The sequence below is a fragment of the Rhamphochromis longiceps genome, linkage group LG3 (genome assembly GCF_057381845.1).
Source record: "Rhamphochromis longiceps isolate RC_006_pf linkage group LG3, R_longiceps_female_GT1.1, whole genome shotgun sequence".
Lineage (NCBI taxonomy): Eukaryota > Metazoa > Chordata > Actinopteri > Cichliformes > Cichlidae > Rhamphochromis > Rhamphochromis longiceps.
In genome coordinates this window covers 37,260,206-37,278,571 of record NC_140559.1, presented here as the reverse complement: position 1 = coordinate 37,278,571, position 18,366 = coordinate 37,260,206, and the positions used below count along the sequence as shown (strand labels likewise).

Here is an 18,366-nt window from a genome sequence, read left to right as displayed (position 1 = left end):
TGGTTCGCCATGCAACAGAGAGAACGAATGTGACCGAAGGTTGGATCTGATATGAGGCAAACAGAAGACCGGTCTAAAAAGGTAGGCACAAACCTGTTCAGAGAAAAAGCAAATCTGTGCAGATTGGATGAATTCTAAATTATCTGTTCGCTGACTATGATCCTAACTATTAAATTGGCTCAGTAGTAGTGTATTGTAATAAACTAATAAAATGTTGTAATATACTATTGCTGTTAGTTATATAAAAAAAAAAAACACCCAGCACGCCCCTGCGGGCGGTTTATCCTTCAAGCTCGGGTCCTCTACCAGAGGCCTGGGAGCTTGAGGGTCCTGCGCAGTATCTTAGCTGTTCCCAGGACTGCGCTCTTCTGGACAGAGATCTCCGATGTTATTCCCGGGATCTGCTGGAGCCACTCGCCTAGCTTGGGAGTCACCGCACCTAGTGCTCCGATTACCACGGGGACCACCGTTACCTTCACCCTCCACATCCTCTCGAGCTCTTCTCTGAGCCCTTGGTATTTCTCCAGCTTCTCGTGTTCCTTCTTCCTGATATTGCTGTCATTCGGAACCGCTACATCGATCACTACGGCCGTCTTCTTCTGTTTGTCTACCACCACTATGTCCGGTTGGTTAGCCACCACCATTTTGTCCGTCTGTATCTGGAAGTCCCACAGGATCTTAGCTCGGTCATTCTCCACCACCCTTGGGGGTATCTCCCATTTTGACCTCGGGACTTCTAGGTTATACTCGGCACAGATGTTCCTGTACACTATGCCGGCCACTTGGTTATGGTGTTCCATGTATGCCTTGCCTGCTAGCATCTTGCACCCTGCTGTTATGTGCTGGATTGTCTCTGGGGCATCTTTACACAGCCTGCACCTGGGGTCTTGCCTGGTGTGATAGACCCCAGCCTCTATGGATCTTGTACTCAGAGCTTGTTCTTGTGCTGCCATGATTAGTGCCTCTGTGCTGTCTTTCAGTCCAGCTTTGTCCAGCCACTGGTAGGACAAAGCTATATATATATATATATATATATATATATATATATATATATATATATATATATATATATATATATATATATATAAAGATAATGTTAATATGAAGAGGCACCTTGGTCAGTTATGATGTGAGGTGGATAACTGTGGATAACTGTTAGAAGTAGTCTGCATCAAGCTTAAGGTTTGCTCAAACTCAGTACAACGACATATGAGATGAAGAAAATATCTAAACTAATTAAGTGCATAGAGGCACTTGACCTGCTTGAAAACCTGTCATCCTAGATGAGACTTTGCTGAGATATAGAGCACACCTATAATAACAACCAAATAAGCTAAACCCTGTATTAGTGATGGTAAATTTGATTCTTTTTACTGAATCGAGTTTTAATGAGTCACTCACCAAAGTGAATCAGGTTTTTTGAGTCATTTGATTCACTGAGTCAGTTGACCAGAGAATGCAAAAAATTTACATTTTCACTCAAACTTAATTTGTTTCTCTTTTCATGTAAATCCCACTGCTAAGATGATTCTAAAAAAACAAACAACTATTTTATAGAGCAAAAACATTTCTAAAATTAAGCAATTTCCTATCAAAATTGCTCAATAAACATTTATTTTGTTTATTTTTATTTTATTAGTATTTTCCTTAAATGTGTCAAATATATATTTTCTCATCTAAATGTCCACTGAGCTGCGAGCCAGGTGGCGGTAATGCGCCTTAACATTGGTTACCAACCAAGAAGAAGAAGCTGTGACCCAGGAGGGAGGGGGTGAGCGAGTCCTGAGTGATTCGCTTATGCTTACGATTCAGCACAGGAAGGGAGGGGGTGAGTAGCTCAAATGTGCTGTTAGCATGTTAGCAGAGTGATGCTACTGTGAACCGAGGAGCTATTTTCTTGATGTGAGCTTCTACTCAGGGTTTTTCTTCCAGTTCAGAGCAGAACTTTTTTTGTTAAGATACTGGATGTTGTGTTTTTCTCCACAATTTTAATTATAAGCTAGATATATTGCTGCTAACAGCAACAGGGATGAGTCAGTGAGTCAGTTGTGCTTGTGAATCATGATTCATAAGTCAGTAAAGTGATTCTCGAGTATTGAACGATTCGTTCATGACTCGCGCATCACTACCCTGTATACAACAGCTAAAGCTACAGGATTGAGAAGTTGAATTAAATATGTGGACACTACCAAGTTAATGAGCAAGTTAGACATTTTTTTTTTTTTTTTTTAGAGCAGAAGCTGCATGATATTAAAAGCTCACACATGCAGCTGTCTGTGAACTGTTTTTTCCTCACACTTCTGCTTTGTTTCTGGCAGCATCTTTTCTTTTTCTTTTTGTGTCTAGACTCGTGTGTAAAGCGTTCATGCCATCAGCAATTTGTTTTTTGTTTTTGTTTGATTATTTTGTTGGTTTGGAAACAAATTTGTGACCATACTTGTGGATCACAGTGACATATAGTGATTAGGCATATGATTTACAAATGCCTAGTTTTAGAGCTGTGAGCAATGCAAAACTGGAACTCAGGACCTCTCCCCCACCTCATTCACTCACTCGGCCCTTCACCCCCTCCTCCAGAGTCTCTCGCCTCTGCCTACAAGTAAGACTTAACCAGTCAGTTGTAGTTTTCCCTCCCTCATATCTGTCTTTACTCTACTCAGTCTCTTTCTCTATTACAGTACCTTCACCCCTGTGATTCCTTCGTCCTCAGAATCTTTCTCGTTGTAGGTGATTGCTGGTTTTTCATGGAACATGTATTTTTGTGTTATTGAATAAACACACTGGTGCCTAAAGAAACCCTAGTAAGCGCTGCATCTGGGTCCATTTTCATGTACTGACCTCCTGGCCTTTATGACAGATGATGAGAGTCAAACCTTAAATACTGATCCGTATGCGTAGGTTTACGGTACACGTCAGCTTTTAGATGTCCCCCATTACTGATGGAAATCTCACAGTCTAAGAAGGCTAACCTGTCACTTTTCATATCCTCCCTGGTGAATTTGATGTGTCGGTTCATCGAGTTAATGTGATCCGTGAAATGTGGTACGTCCTGAGATTTTATTTTCACCCAGGTGTCATCCACATACCTGAACCAATGGCTTGGTGGTGTGCCAGGGTAGGACAGCAAAGCCCTCTTTTCCACTCCTTCCATGTACAAATTGACCACGATGGATGAAACTGGGGAGCCCATGGCACACCCATGTTTCTGCCTGTAGTACTGACCCTTGTTTGAGAAACAGGTGGAATGAAGACATAGTTCAAACACACCTGGTCGATGCTGAGAGTGGTCCTGTTGCTGTTGGTTTAATCTGCCTCCATAATGACATCTCTCACCTTCTCTGGATGTGGTGTTCAGAGCTGCCCACCAGCGGGTTGAGGATCGAAGCCAGAAACTTAGAGGTGTTATAGGTGACCAAGCTGATCATACAGACAATCAGTCTTAAAGGTGCACCCTGTTTATGTATTTTCGGTAAACCATACAGACTTGGTGTAGATTCCTCTGGGTACAGCCTGTGGTATGAGGTCCAGTCAATAGCCTTGTCGTGTTCTAACTGCTTCAGACAGTCTATCACCCTCTTCCTGTAACCACTTCATGGCTCTCATTTCAGGGGCTCATAAGTATTTTCGTCACTGAGCAGTGACAAAATTTTCTCATGATAGTCTTTCTGGTTTAGCAGTACTGTGCACCTACCCTTGTCTGCCGGAAGGATGATAATATTGTTGTTATTACGTAGTGATGTGAGTGCCTTCCTCTCCTCCATGGTGGTGTTGGATGCTGGGGGCTTTGCATTGCTGAGACAGGCCGAAACATTCGTCCGTAGTTGCTCTGCTTCCACTTCTGCAATATTGTTGTTATGAATTGCTGTTTCTGTGGCTGTGATCAGCTCCACTAGCAGGATTTGTCTCAGTGTGACAGCAAAATTCAACCCTTTATCAAGGATATTTTTCTCTGTTTGGGTGAGCTGTGTGTCAGACAAATTCTTCACCCACTTGTCCACATCCTCGGTGTCGCATCCTTCTCTCTTCTGCAACCAGTGCACTCTACACCTGGGACTACATTTATTTATCTGCATCTGCTTAAAATATTACAGGGAGTGCAGAAATATTAGGCAAGTTGTATTTTTGAGGAATAATTTTATTATTGAACAACAACCATGTTCTCAATGAACCCAAAAAACTCATTAATATCAAAGCTGAATGTTTTTGGAAGTAGTTTTTAGTTTGTTTTTAGTTTTAGCTATTTTAGGGGGATATCTGTGTGTGCAGGTGACTATTACTGTGCATAATTATTAGGCAACTTAACAAAAAACAAATATATACCCATTTCAATTATTTATTTTTACCAGTGACACCAATATAACATCTCCACATTCACAAATATACATTTCTGACATTCAAAAACAAAACAAAAACAAATCAGCGACCAATATAGCCACCTTTCTTTGCAAGGACACTCAAAAGCCTGCCATCCATGGATTCTGTCAGTGTTTTGATCTGTTCACCATCAACATTGCGTGCAGCAGCAACCACAGCCTCCCAGACACTGTTCAGAGAGCTGTACTGTTTTCCCTCCTTGTAAATCTCACATTTGATGATGGACCACAGGTTCTCAATGGGTTTCAGATCAGGTGAACAAGGAGGCCATGTCATTAGTTTTTCTTCTTTTATACCCTTTCTTGCCAGCCACGCTGTGGAGTACTTGGACGCGTGTGATGGAGCATTGTCCTGCATGAAAATCATGTTTTTCTTGAAGGATGCAGACTTCTTCCTGTACCGCTGCTTGAAGAAGGTGTCTTCCAGAAACTGGCAGTAGGACTGGGAGTTGAGCTTGACTCCATCCTCAACCCGAAAAGGCCCCACAAGCTCATCTTTGATGATACCAGCCCAAACCAGTACTCCACCTCCACCTTGCTGGCGTCTGAGTCGGACTGGAGCTCTCTGCCCTTTACCAATCCAGCCACGGGCCCATCCATCTGGCCCATCAAGACTCACTCTCATTTCATCAGTCCATAAAACCTTAGAAAAACCAGTCTTGAGATATTTCTTGGCCCAGTCTTGACGTTTCAGCTTGTGTGTCTTGTTCAGTGGTGGTCGTCTTTCAGCCTTTCTTACCTTGGCCATGTCTCTGAGTATTGCACACCTTGTGCTTTTGGGCACTCCAGTGATGTTGCAGCTCTGAAATATGGCCAAACTGGTGGCAAGTGGCATCTTGGCAGCTGCACGCTTGACTTTTCTCAGTTCATGGGCAGTTATTTTGCGCCTTGGTTTTTCCACACGCATCTTGCGACCCTGTTGACTATTTTGAATGAAACGCTTGATTGTTCGATGATCACGCTTCAGAAGCTTTGCAATTTTGAGACTGCTGCATCCCTCTGCAAGATATCTCACTATTTTTGACTTTTCTGAGCCTGTCAAGTCCTTCTTTTGACCCATTTTGCCAAAGGAAAGGACGTTGCCTAATAATTATGCACACCTGATATAGGGTGTTGATGTCATTAGACCACACCCCTTCTCATTACAGAGATGCACATCACCTAATATGCTTAATTGGTAGTAGGCTTTCGAGCCTATACAGCTTGGAGTAAGACAACATGCATGAAGAGGATGAAGTGGACAAAATACTCATTTGCCTAATAATTCTGCACTCCCTGTAAAGGTAATCCCAAAGAACTTCTGTTATCAACACTCTAAAAAGTAATTCATCAGGCCTTTTACCACCACTTGATTAAATCCATGGCTGCAACATAAAAATTCTAATTTATTGATTAAGATAGACCTTCTAAGTTGCAAACTTTATTTTTTTGGGTTGTGTTGAATTAATAATGTTGGTAATTACATTAAATTAATTTTATTTGAAATTTGAAATTAAATCCCAATGTTAGTGGGTTCAAAATAAAATTCAAGTTGTAATTACTTAAAGAAATTTAATAGATAACTTATTTTTTTCCACTGTAACTTCTGATTTCAAATTCCCTCCCCTACTGACTTAACTAGCCCCGGCAAATTCACACATGTTGCATTGCATGGTGCAAGCTTTTGTAAAAGACATTTCAAGGTAAGTAACATTTCATTTACAAATAACAGTTCTACCAAAGCAAAGCATTTGAGTTGGGCGTTCGCCATGTAATCGGAAGGTTGCCGGTTCGAGCCCCGGCTTGGACAGTCTCGGTCGTTGTGTCCTTGGGCAAGACACTTCATCCGTTGCCTACTGGTGGTGGTCAGAGGGCCCGGTGGCGCCAGTGTCCCGGCAGCCTCGCCTCTGTCAGTGCACCCCAGGGCAGCTGTGGCTACAATGTAGCTTGCCATCACCAGTGTGGCTGTGGCTACAATGTAGCTTGCCATTGTAGCTCACCAGTGTGTGAATGTGTGTGTGAATGGGTGGATGACTGGATATGTAAAGCGCTTTGGGGTCATTAGGGACGAGTAAAGCACTATATAAATACAGGCCATTTACCATTTGTGCTAGTCACCTGTAGTGGATTTGTGTATGATGTGATGCTCATACAGATAAGGAAATACTTTGCACTACCACATGTAGCTAATGCTAGCCATTCTAAACTTTAGCACAGGAGAGGATAAGACTTAAAAAGTTTCATTTGACAAAAGTCTTCAGCTAGAGAGTGCAACTGTGGCTAGGAAAAGCATGGTTAAAGTCTTGCTACACAGTGCAATCTAATTTCGATCATAGGCTGATTTTGTTTTTGTTTTTACCAAAATTAGAAGCCTTTAAACTGTGAATAGTTTTGTCAGAGGGATAACCTAGAGGCTTCTTTTTTCCGTCTGGCTCACCTATTTTATATCTTTATAAAACTTGCATGACCTATACATAATATTACATTGATTTTGGTTAGTATTGTGATACAGCTTAAAGTAAGTATTGTTCTTGATCTTAAGAGCTGTAGCTATCTTTGTTTTTTTTGTTTGTTTGTTTTTTTAAATCAGATTGTGAAATATTGTTAATGTCATTCCAATAGCATTATTCTGGCATAGGCTATGTGAATCTACTTAACATTAAGACTTTATGTAAGCAGTTAGTATAGTGTGATAATCTAGGGTCATTAGTGCTTTGTTAAGTTGGGACACATTTTTTACAAAATGGGCTGGGAGTGAACAATGTGTAAATTCGAAGCCTCTGCAAAAACAGGGTTGCTAAAACATTAGAGATTACACCACGGTTATGGTGCGGAAGTCTCTTTTGTCTTCACCACGATTGTTTTGGTTCCCTCAAAACTTGGGGTAGCCTTAGATCACATCTATTCTCTTTAAATAATGTATTAGAGCATTCATTAATGCAGTATAGCTAAGAGTCTGCAAGGTTTAATTCTTCTGTTTGCGTGTTCTACAGATAAAGGAGGAGTTCAAGAGAATAACCACTGTAAGCCTTGAATGGCTACACTTGACCATTGCACCCCAAAACTGATGGATGTCATTTTATCAAGGGGAGGAGCTAAGGGAGTGAGAATCAGGCAGATCAAGGACATGCTCCTTGAGGTAGGACAACTATTTAGACTTTGGGTAGCTTTGAAATGCACTTTGTTGGCAGTCCTGGTGTTCCATAGGAGTCACCCATGTATTTTATACTCATATTTTATTTTTTCTTAAATAGCACAATACAATTGAAACACGCAGAGAAGTAGCCATCTGCTGCCTTATCACTTTCCTTGGAGAAAAGGAAGAGGTCCTTTTCATGGAGTTTGGTGTAAGTCATTCAGCATTGTGTGTGTGTGTGTGTGTGTGTGTGTGTGTGTGTGTGTGTGTGTGTGTGTGTGTGTGTGTGTGTGTGTGTGTGTGTGTGTTCCATTGATCATCTGAATTCATTAAGCTTCAATAAGTATAAAAGTCTAATCTATAATTCACTAACCTATTTTTTTTTAAATAGGTTAGTGAATTAACCTATTAATTCCTTAACTTAAGGTTGGCCTTAAGTTAACACCGAAGAACTTAAGGTCAACCTTGAAAGGCAGGTGATGAAAACTGCCAGCATCAGTGACCGGTACACCCCTGGATCTAACCATAAGACTGCAACCATTGTGGTGGAGGAAACAAAAATCATGGAGGGCCAGAATTTCCCAAGGTGCTGTGTTTTGCTCATGGGCATAATATATGCTCTCAATCTGAGCTAATGCAAGGATCTGAAATATACTTTTGAAGTTGTTCAGAAGCTGTTCCTTGACCTTGATGGAACCATCATTATGTTAAAGATGTTCACTCTGTTTCAAAAATTGTTAACTGTTTGGAATCTTATATGTGTAACATTGATCTTAAAGGTGTTTGCTGCATTGTGTAATAGAAAGATGCAAGATCTTGTAAAGTTTGGTAGGCATTGAAAGTTAACATTTACTGAACACTTGCATGGAAGTATTACTGTAACAAAATGTTTTCTAAGTAGATTTTTTACCAATTGAACACATTTGTTTCTGTGGTGTTAAATACATAAAGGCATATTCTATAACTTGGCTGTGATGGTATAAATCTAAATTTCTGGTTTATTTCCACTTTTTAAATACAAAGTGTTGAAATGCCTACAGTTAAAAAATAAAAAAGTTTTTTGATAAAAAAAAATGTTGAATGAATTCCTTTCTTAAAAGCTATTACAATAAAATAAAAATAAAAAAATAAGAGAAAGCTAAAATGATGATAATAATGATGAAAATCAGCAACTTAATATTTTAAATAATGAACTTTAAAAAATTGTTTTTGTAATTGCTGTAATTAATTACATAACACTTAAAAATCATTTTAAATAATGTGGAAAAAGTAATTGGAGGAACATAATTTTTATGAGTAAACAACTTAAAAATATGTTTTTAAGCTACCAAATATTACGTAAATGGTAATTAAAATCACCTTTGATTATGGAGGAAAAGTTAATTCCCCTAACTCAATATAGTTTGTTGGTTCAATCTAATTTCAACATAAGTTATCGTAATCAAAAAGAGTAATGGAAACTCTTGCGTTAATTTTTTTTGTTGAGCTTAAACAATAGTTTTTAGAGTGCAGACAAGCTTCAGATTCTCTTGATGGGGTGATAATGCATCTCAGTGGGGAGCTGACAGCAGTTATAGGATATGAAACAAGCAAAATAAAACTCAGTTCCTCTTCTAAAATGTTTCAGGTGTCTCTGAAGAGTGAGGAAGAAGAGGAGGGTACCTGTCCGTTTTCCACATGCAGAGCAAGTGCGACATGATCCCAAACATAAAATGGAGGCCTACTACTCCAGGGCCGAACGGTCATCTGGTTTTCATCAGGTCTTTGGATCAACGCATAACTGAGAGGAAGGTCAGAGAGAGACAGTCATTCAGTTTATTAAAGCCTGCAACACTAAAACCGTCACGAGCAACAACAGCAGTCACGGAAAATTAACAATTTGTTAATGAAGTCGTTCATTTTCATCAGATTTTTCTAATTTGTCAAAACAAGTATTTAAATGAATGTTTTAAGAGGTTATTAGTTTTATCATTCGTTTTTAATACTGCTTTACATATCCACCCATGCTCTGTCCACTTATCCTCATCAGGGTCGCTGGAGCCTATCCCAGCTGTCATACGGCGAGAGGTGGGGTTATACTACTATTGCATAGAGATATCCGTCCACAAAATCCCACACTGCTTTAAACATTAAATCTTTGCTCTAATCAAGCAGTGAATTTAGGCCAGATAATGACAAATGAATCACCTGGTACCAGGCACGTGCAGAGGGGGGGGCTGGAGGGGCTTGAGCACCCGCCCCTTTCCTGATGGGTGCCCTTTTGTTGAGGCAACTTTAAAAAAGAAATTTATTTATTTATTTATTTTTTATGTGTGTAGGCGTGCGGATTCCTGTCTGTGCCCCTCAACAATAATATATACTATTAATCACAGTTTTGCTAAATAAAAGGATCTGGCTTGATCGCTCTTGACGGCAGAACGCGCTGGTTACGAGCCGGGAACGAGCTCACAAAGAGCACGCGCATTTTTTGCAGTCTGGAGCTGTAGGAGAAACACAAGTTAACTCAGAGACACAGACTGATGCGACAAAACCAGTAAGTAGGTGTACAGCGTACACTGTAGTGTGTAGCACACAGGAGTATTGGCTTATTACGTACACGTTGGTAAGCTGTCTTGTTGCAACTGACGAACTGAAACAAACGAGCGTGCTGTGTGTGCAACAGCGCGACAAACATTACCTGTCCTTGTATTAACTGCACAAGTAGTGCTGGTCACAGCTGCTGGCTACCTGTGTAAGGCTGTCATGGGTCTGTAGCTCTGTCACCGTTTTAGGGAACATATTTAGTTTTAAAGTATTTAGAAACATATTTAGTTTTAAAGTAAGTTTCCGGGCTTTTCCTGCCTTTCTGGAGGGATTATATTTCACTAAAAACGATCTAATATGCATGTCCATATAATTATGCATTATTATAATATTTAAAAAAACACACGCTGTATTTTAAAGAACATACATTAAGAAGCAGATTATATTAGATTTATATTTTAAATAAGACAAAATTTGGATTTTACAGCAGTAAAATTTTTGTATCTCTACAGTTTAAAAATGTAATAAGCTTTGCCCCTGCACAGAGTGGATAGTGAAACAAATGGAATCATCATAAATACATTATTTCATATTTATTACTTCCCCCTCCTCATTGCTTTATTATTGTAGCTCTAGTAATAAATAATAATGTAAGGATTCTGGATCAGCACTGTGATGCCCATAGTATATACAGTATTCTGAAGAAGGTCTAAAATGTCACTGTGTGTGCGTGCATGTGTGTGTTTTATGTACAAATTTCAGCACTTGTCCCAAAATTCCATCTTGAGAATTGATGACAGTGTCATAAATTGTAGGGACAAGGTAAAAAACTTGGGCGTGTGGTTTGACGTGGTGCTCTCTTTCGAGTCTCATGTAAAAGAGATAACAAAGACCGCCTTTTATCATTTGAGGAACATCGCCAGAATCAGACAAGTTTTGTCAAGCGACACTGCAGAGGTTCTTGTCCATGCATTTGTGTCCTCACGTATTGATTATTGTGATGCTCTTCTTTCTGGGCTACCAAAGAAAAGTTTTAGAGGTCTACAGATGGTGCAAAATGCAGCTGCTCGCATTTTAACAAGAACTGGGAAATTTGAGCACATTAGCCCTGTACTGAACTCTCTTCATTGGCTACCTTGTCAGGTTCGAGCAGATTTTAAGGTCCTGCTGCTCACCTACAAGGCTTTAAACGGACTGGCACCTTCATACCTCTCCGACCTTTTACATCTTTACGTTCCATCCCGTGCTCTCCGATCTCAGGACTCTGGCCTTCTAAAGGTTCCTAGAGCCAGAAAAAAGACAATTGGAGAGCGTGCTTTTTCTTTTCGTGCCCCGTTTCTGTGGAACAACCTCCCTCAAGATGTTAGGCAGGCATGCTCTGTGGAGGTTTTTAAAACTAAGCTGAAGACACATTTGTTCACCTTATCTTACAAGTCTTAATTCTATGGCTTTTAGTTTTTAAATTTTTACTGTTTTTAACTTGTATTGTGTCTTTTACCTGTATTGCTATGTATCGCTTTTATTTTATTTTTTTATCTTTTTAGTTTTAAATAGTTGTACAGCACTTTGTTTGAAAGCGCTTTATAAATAAAGTTATTATTATTATTATTATATGGATTTTTAAAAAATTATTACTCATGATATAACATTGTCCAGACATGGCTGGTAAGGACATGAGGAGGAAACAGCAGGAGCTGTGTGAGGCTACTAAAGGCAGTGCTATAACATTTTTCTGTCATCATTTTATTATAGATTAAGTGCAAGAGTTGTTAGGTGTGGATAATTAGATTATAGTTTATTGCAATAGCAAGTTGTGCCTTGTTCTCAGATAGACAGCAAGTGGAGAGTGATATATGAAATGATGGGATGGAAGGAAGAAGAGAAGCAAAGAGTGATTCACAGGCAGAGCCTAAATTATTTCTCACAGTTGTTTGTTGCCTTATGGTTCCAAGCGCTGTCACCAATCTTTGCATTTTGTTATTATCTCATGACACTTGTTTAATCAGCTACCATCTCTCCTATGGACTTTTTAATGTCTACAGTCTCAGATCAGCACAGTGCTGCACTATCAGCAGCACTATCCACAGCAACCCCTCAACAGCAACATTGTACCCATCAGGTAAAACATCGGCTACGTTTGCTTTGCCTTGTCGCCACCTCAGAACAGTGATATAGTATGATGCGATCCCATATTAGATTCTTGATGAATGTGTGTTGTTGTTATTCAGCCTGGTTCAATGTGCCCCTTTTTAACTTTGAGCACCCGCCCCTTTAAACTAGTGATGGTAAATTTGATTCTTTTTACTGAATCGAGTGTTAATGAGTCACTCACCAAAGTGAATCAGGTTTTTTGAGTCATTTGATTCACTGAGTCAGTTGACCAGAGAGTGCCAAAATTTTACATTTTCACTCAAACTTAATTTGTTTCCCTTTTCATGTAAATCCCACTGCTAAGATGAATGATTAAAAAAAACACAAAAAAAACTATTTTATAGAGAAAAAAGAGCAAAAACATTTCTAAAATTAAGCAATTTCCTATCAAAATTGCTTAATAAACATTTATTTTGTTTATTTGTATTTTATTAGTATTTTCCTTAAGTGTGTCAAATATATATTTTCTCATCTAAATGTCCACTGCGCTGTGAGCCAGGGGGCGGTAATGCGCCTTAACATTGGTTACCAACCAAGAAGAAGAAGAAGCTGTGACCCAGGAGGGAGGGGGTGAGTGAGTGATTCGTTCGCTCGCGCTATGATTCAGCACAGGAGGGAGGGGGTGAGTGAGTCCTGAGTGATTCGTTCGCTCTTTGATTCAGCACAGGAGGGAGGGGGTTAGTGAGTCCTGAGTGATTCGTTCGCTCTTTGATTCAGCACAGGAGGGAGGAGGTTAGTGAGTCCTGAGTGATTCATTCGCTCTTTGATTCAGCACAGGAGGGAGGGGGTTAGTGAGTGAGTGAGTGAGTGAGTGAGTGAGTGATTCGTTCGCTCTATGATTCAGCACAGGAGGGAGGGGGTGAGCGAGTCCTGAGTGATTCACTTATGCTTACGATTCAGCACAGGAAGCGAGGGGGTGAGTAGCTCAAATGTGTTGTTAGCATGTTAGCAGCGCGATGCTACTCTGAACCGAGGAGCTATTTTCTTGATGTGAGCTTCTACTCAGGGTTTTTTCTTCCAGTTCAGAGCAGAAATGCTTTTGTTACGAAACTGGCTGTTGTCCCCCCCCCCCACAATTTTAATTATAAGCTAGATATATTTCTACTAATGGAATTAGTTTGCTAACAGCAACAGGGATGAGTCAGTGAGTCAGTTGGGCTTGTGAATCATGATTCACGAGTCAGTAAAGTGATTCTCGAGTATTGAACGATTCGTTCACGAATCGAACATCACTACTTTAAACCTCTCTGCATGGCCCTGCCTGGTACCAGTTTGAATTCAGCTTTTATTTAAATAAATAAACTGTACATACTTGTGAGTCACTTCAAACTATTTTCTGTTATTACTGCGGGGCACCAGGGGGCCCAGCTCACACTGCTTCAACCTTTCCTGATCAGCCAGCTATTCCATATGTTGAGCCTCAAGGTTTACCCAGGATGCACTTTATGACATCACACATCAGACGCCGAGCTCTGCTCCTCTACGTCACAGACAATAAACTACTGAGGATTATTCAGACAGTGATGTGTCATCGTACTGATGCTCACAGCTGGTTAGATTTAAATATGTTTTTCAGCTGTGAAATCTTCATGTGGACATCTGCTGGACTTATGAAGTTTGAGACCAAAAATGCTGACAAAATAAAACAATAACAACAAAAAATCAAATGTATGGCCTGTCCCCATTACTGGTAAAGGTCAGCTGATTCTGAGGTGCACAGCTGTGAACATACTTCATGAGAGTCCATTAACATTTTTACCTGTGTGATTCTTACCTGTGTGTCTCACACATGGCCTCTGGTCTCCAGACGAAATGTCCGTCTCTGTAAGTGCAGACTGCGTTCGGGTTAGGGGTGGGTTTTTATAATTGATTCATCGATTAAAATCGATTCTGGCTTGGATAACGTAAAATCGATTCATTAAAATCCTGAATCGATTTTTTAATATAAATTTATTTTGTCCGAAATGCCAGAATCTCTGGTGACATCTCACAAAATTTCAAGAACCACCAAACAGTAAATGAGAGCAGGTACAGGGATTCTGCACATAGACTTAAACACACAGCGCAACCCGCGGATCAGAATCAGTTAGATGTCGCCTTTCTCACAGTCGGGGCTGAAAGCCGACAGCTCGCTGATCCAGGTCCGCGCTGTGTGTTCACGCCCTTTATGCGCTGATTCTAAAGCTGTTAGTTTGATCTCTCTCCAAACAATATTGACCGAACCAGCAGCAAAAGAAGATCCAAACGCTTCACATAAACATCGTCATGAATTCACTCTTTTACTGTTTTGCTTCCATTGCGATGCGCAGCTCTCTCTCTCTCCCTCTCTCCCCCCCCCCCCCCCTCTCTCGAACAGTTTCGCTTTCTTCATTATTCGCTTGCTTGTTACGCACAAGTCTACTGTTGTTTACAGCGCTGTCGGCCGCTGTTTTTTTCCCTTTTACATTCTTCCGAAAAGAAAACCTCATTTCTGCTGTTCAATACTGAACAAATTTAAACTTTTTAATATTATTCAAAATGCAAAATGCTTAGCCGTGTGTCTAATAAAACCGCTGTAACGTCAGAGGTAATGTTCATTAATTAATGGTTTTCTTTCGTTTTTGATGTACTGCAGAATATTTTTATAAAATCCCAGGCCAGGAAAATCACCTTCATGTTTTTCTGTGTTTTATCTTCAGCTACTTTGACACAAAGGCATCTGCTGTGATGCTCACACCTTGGATAAAGTCTTGCGAGTGTCAGCTTCCTTTTTATAGATACAAAAATATGTAAATGTTCTGATCTGAATTATACTTCTGACTGTCAAAATTTCCCAGATTTAAATCGAATCGAATCGAATTAAATCGAATCGTGGATCGAATCGATTTGGGACCTTGTGAATCGGAATTGAATCGATTCTAGAAATCAGTGACGATACCCAGCCCTAGTTCGGGTCATCATACAGAAACAAAGGATACTCTGAGAAGAGCTCCTGATTGGCTGGGCTGTGGACCAGCACAGCGTACTCCACTTCCTGTTTGAACAGATTTGTCTTGAACACCCTCATGATGGGCGGATCTCCGGAGCAAAACTGGACATGAAAAAGTGGAAGCATCCCCCCGTTTTATTGCTTTAATTAATTTATTATCAACAACAATATAAAATTATGGACAAAATGAATTACTGATGTGCTTTTATTTATTCACTCCACATAAAATGTAAAAAATAAATTATAAAATCAAAAACCAACTATTTACATTTCAACATTTAACGATTTTAATTTTCAGCTTTTTCCTTTTAAACAAATTTAAATTGAAACAAAACCAAACATTGCAAACCACAACACAATAAAATATAAATTAAAATATGCAAAACAAAAAGAAGATGCACATTCTCTGTCATATAGGCCTGGATGATTTTTTGGGAGTGTTTTCCTGTTTGGAATTACATAATATTCAGTGCATGAATAAACTTTCTGAATCCTTTATCGTCCGCAACTGAAAATAATTGGAAATCAAGTGCAGTCATGTTTGCCATGTCTTTATCAGCTGAGTTATGTCTTGCTGGGTCACAGACTTCTGCAAACTGTCTCATAGAGCTCTGGGTTGGTTTAGGTGGCTGTGGTGGTATACTACATTAGGCTACGTTCACACTGCAGGTGTTAATGCTCAATTCCGATTTTTTGATCGAATCAAATTTTTTTGTCTGCTCGTTCACACTACAAATAAAATGCGACTGCAAACGCGCTCTACTGTGAACGCTCAAAGCGGCCCGCATGCGCAAAAGAAGATGTCACACACAACGCGCTGTTTAAACCCAGAGCAAACAATATTGTTTGACTGATGGCCCTTAATAATAAAGACTTCGGACTACGTTTCCCCATTTTTGTGCTTTAAGTTATTTTGTTATTTACATAACAATGTAGATAACCTAATAATTATCATTATTGCTGTTTTAGAGGAGCGGTGCGTCAAAGGATAGTTGTAAACATTAAGTGTTAGTCATTACCTGCTCGCTGTAGGCGGTCAGCACCTCCTCCACGGGGAAGGTGAAGCGGTATGAGCCATACCTGGACTTCTCACTAAAGGCTGGAGAGGAGGCGAACTTCCACAGGAAGTTCTCCTGCTTCGCGGCCTGCTCCTCCGTCCGCTTTGGGTAGGTCTCATCCAGGAGCCTCGTCTCAGCCGACTGGATCTCCTCGGGCCTCACGGCCAGACTCCACCACACCAGGGAGAGTTGAGTTGAGCTACTTTGAGGAGCCTTGAAGCCTTCGTCAGCCCTGATCCCGCATAAACCCTGTCGGTTTGTGTCGTGTTTCAGACAAGACACATGAAGCGCCGGTCGGGGATATGCAGGGATGTCTTCTTTGTGCAGATATTTCTTGTACAAATAGGAATCCTGGGCTTCCTGTTTCAGGTCATTCAGCCTCAAATGCTTACTTTTTATAGTTTTTACTTCATATTCTATTTGTGTCTGCATGATCAGACAGAGGACGATTTAGTTCAACAATGAAGAAAAAAGAAAATTGTCCTTGTCAGACGTTGAGTTCACTCTCAGCATTAGTGATTTCTCCTCTCTGACAGCTCAGACTCTATTCAGACCCCACCCAGGGGCGGAGCGTGAGGGTGGCTTACTGGGCTTAAGCCCGGGTTGTTTTGTCAGAAGCCCGGGGTCTTTTGGAGTGCAATTTTTTCATAGTTAGATGCCTGGCTGACAACTGTATAAAACAAAAAGTACACACAATATTCGAAGCACATAGTGCACACTGAGGGAATTTACGACTGTGCGTGAATCCCCCCTGATATTGGTATGATCCGAGCTCAGGCGCTAAGCGACTGAGCGAGAGGGCGGGGCAGCTGCTGCCTGTGTGCGCTGTTGGAGAAACGGAGCTAGCCATACTAAGGAGAGCTTAAGTTTGACCAGGTACCAAAGCAAATCATTCGTACCGTACAAATAATGTAAATATGACGGTGAACCACGAAAGATTGATATGAAACTGATCACTTGACCAATATTACGTTACTTGCTCTTCAAGTGAATCAACAAATGGCGAAATGAAAAGCCGAACAAATGCTATTTTTTTAGAGTCTTAGCTTACGTGTGTTTATTTCATATTTTCAGTTCTTACCCTCCCCGACTAAATCGGTTTCAGTTATGTACTGAAATATAAGAATGGACATTAGAGGCTTCTTTCAAAGAAAAAAACTCAGGTAAATGTTATTTTATATATTATGCTTACTATGTTGTTCAGTATATTTCTATGCAAAACAAGAGGAATTTCAATACACAGCAGTATATTCACAGTTTAAACCAGATATTTACATACACTTTATGGAAAACACAAGAACATTTTTTCACTGTACAACATCAATTTAGAGTAAACTTGTTTTGTTTTGGATAAATATTGAAACATCTTTTGAATTAGTTAAATGTCAGAATAAAGAGAGACAGAGCTTCTATTTTTTATCACTTTCATCAAATTTAGGAGTACATATACACTAAGTTTATTGTTAATTAATAAGAAAACTCCAGACGATTCTATTCTGAGCTGAAGAAGCTTCTGATAGGTTAGCAGAGTCCATGTGAGTAAATTGGTGGCACACCTGTGGATGCATATAAGGCAAAACACAGAGCCTGTTTCTTTGAAATGGGAAAATCAAGAGATGTCAACCAAAACACCAGGAAAAGAACTGTGGAGCTCCATAAGTGTGGCTCAATTTTGAATACAATTTGGTGCCATTTGCAATTAAGAAATACAGACAGTTTATCTCTTTACTCTTAAAGAGTTTTCCTATGCTCCAGGAAAACCCACGAGATCTAGTTCAAAACTATTGTTGTCCATTCCACGGACTAACCTCAAATCTCGTGGTGACAGATCCTTCTCTGTGGCAGGTCCCAGACTTTGGAATAGTCTCCCCTTTAATATTAGATCTGCTCAAACTCTTGAGCAATTTAAATCTTTACTAAAGACACACTTTTACGCTCTGGCTTTTAACACATTATGACCCAAGCATTTTGGATTTATCTGAATTAGTTAGTATTGTTTCAATTCTTCTATTTTATTGTTTCTATTGTTATTATTGTATTACACTGTAGTTTTTAATTTTATTGTTATTGTTAAGCACTTTGTGCAGCATCGGCTGTTGGAAATGTGCTATATAAATAAATCTGACCTTGACCTTGACCTTGACCTTAAAATTAACAAATGTTTTTTATATTTATCAA

The 18,366-nt window shown here is 39.8% G+C and overlaps 1 protein-coding gene across 1 annotated transcript; it reads right to left on the bottom strand.

Annotated features, from left to right (window-relative positions):
• Positions 1 to 8,973: 8,973 nt before the first annotated feature.
• On the bottom strand, positions 8,974 to 16,712 carry LOC146674457 (uncharacterized). Its single transcript, XM_085396115.1, has 4 exons — positions 16,150 to 16,712; positions 15,108 to 15,232; positions 13,937 to 14,020; positions 8,974 to 9,268 (listed from the first exon to the last, which is right to left on the bottom strand). Exons 1-4 carry the CDS (start codon positions 16,618 to 16,620, stop codon positions 9,112 to 9,114), a joined length of 837 nt encoding a protein of 278 aa, XP_085252241.1. The 5' UTR covers positions 16,621 to 16,712; the 3' UTR covers positions 8,974 to 9,111.
• Positions 16,713 to 18,366: the final 1,654 nt, after the last annotated feature.